Source organism: Bison bison, unplaced genomic scaffold, assembly GCF_000754665.1.
Source record: "Bison bison bison isolate TAMUID 2011002044 unplaced genomic scaffold, Bison_UMD1.0 scf7180017848299, whole genome shotgun sequence".
Classification (NCBI taxonomy): domain Eukaryota; kingdom Metazoa; phylum Chordata; class Mammalia; order Artiodactyla; family Bovidae; genus Bison; species Bison bison.
The window spans coordinates 11,977-12,552 of NW_011478872.1; the positions used below are offsets into that span (position 1 = coordinate 11,977).

General features: G+C 61.6%; 1 protein-coding gene across 1 annotated transcript in view; it reads right to left on the reverse strand.

The window, feature by feature from the left end:
* The window catches only part of LOC104992130 (eukaryotic translation initiation factor 1A, X-chromosomal), a 9,935-nt gene extending 9,365 nt beyond the window's left edge, over positions 1 to 570 (reverse strand). Inside the window, exon 1 of the mRNA XM_010844882.1 lies at positions 374 to 570. Coding sequence (XP_010843184.1) covers positions 374 to 389 — 16 coding nt within the window. The 5' untranslated portion in view covers positions 390 to 570. The remainder of the gene's footprint in view (positions 1 to 373) is intronic.
* Between the last annotated feature and the right edge of the window lie 6 nt (positions 571 to 576).

The window sequence follows — 576 nt, forward strand, 5'->3', positions numbered from 1 at the left end:
CACCCTGTGAAAGTTAACAACTGCCGGTAAGGCCACAGGCGCCCATGCGGGAAGCCCAGGCCGCACGGAGGTCTACCCACAGGTCCCTATAGCGCCGGGGTCTGTCTGGCGCGAATTACGAGCAGAAGCACACGTTCTCCCACAGGAGGCCCTTCAAAAATGGCGTCGGCTCCACCCCAATGTGACCAAACTGGAAGCCTGAAGTAACTTCCCAGCTCCTCCCCCGAGACCAGAATCGCGTCCGGATAGTCTAGCTGTGTGAAGGCAGGCCGGAGAGAAAAGTTATTGCGGCCTAGGCCATGCGGAGGCCGCGGACAGAGTAAGGGAGACCGGGCAGAGGGGAGTCGTGGTCCTGAGGTACAAGCGGCATTACCTTTATTCTTAGGCATGGCGGTGACGACGCACTTGAGGCGTCCCCGACTTCTCTCCGAGTGGTGGCGGCGACTCCTCTGAAGGGAGACGCGTGAGATAGGGTGACACGAACTGGCTGCGAGAGACCAGGTCGCGTCTGCGGGAGTCGGGCGACGGACGTCTTCCGAGATCCGCCTTCCCCGACGCTCGGCCGCAGCAAATGGC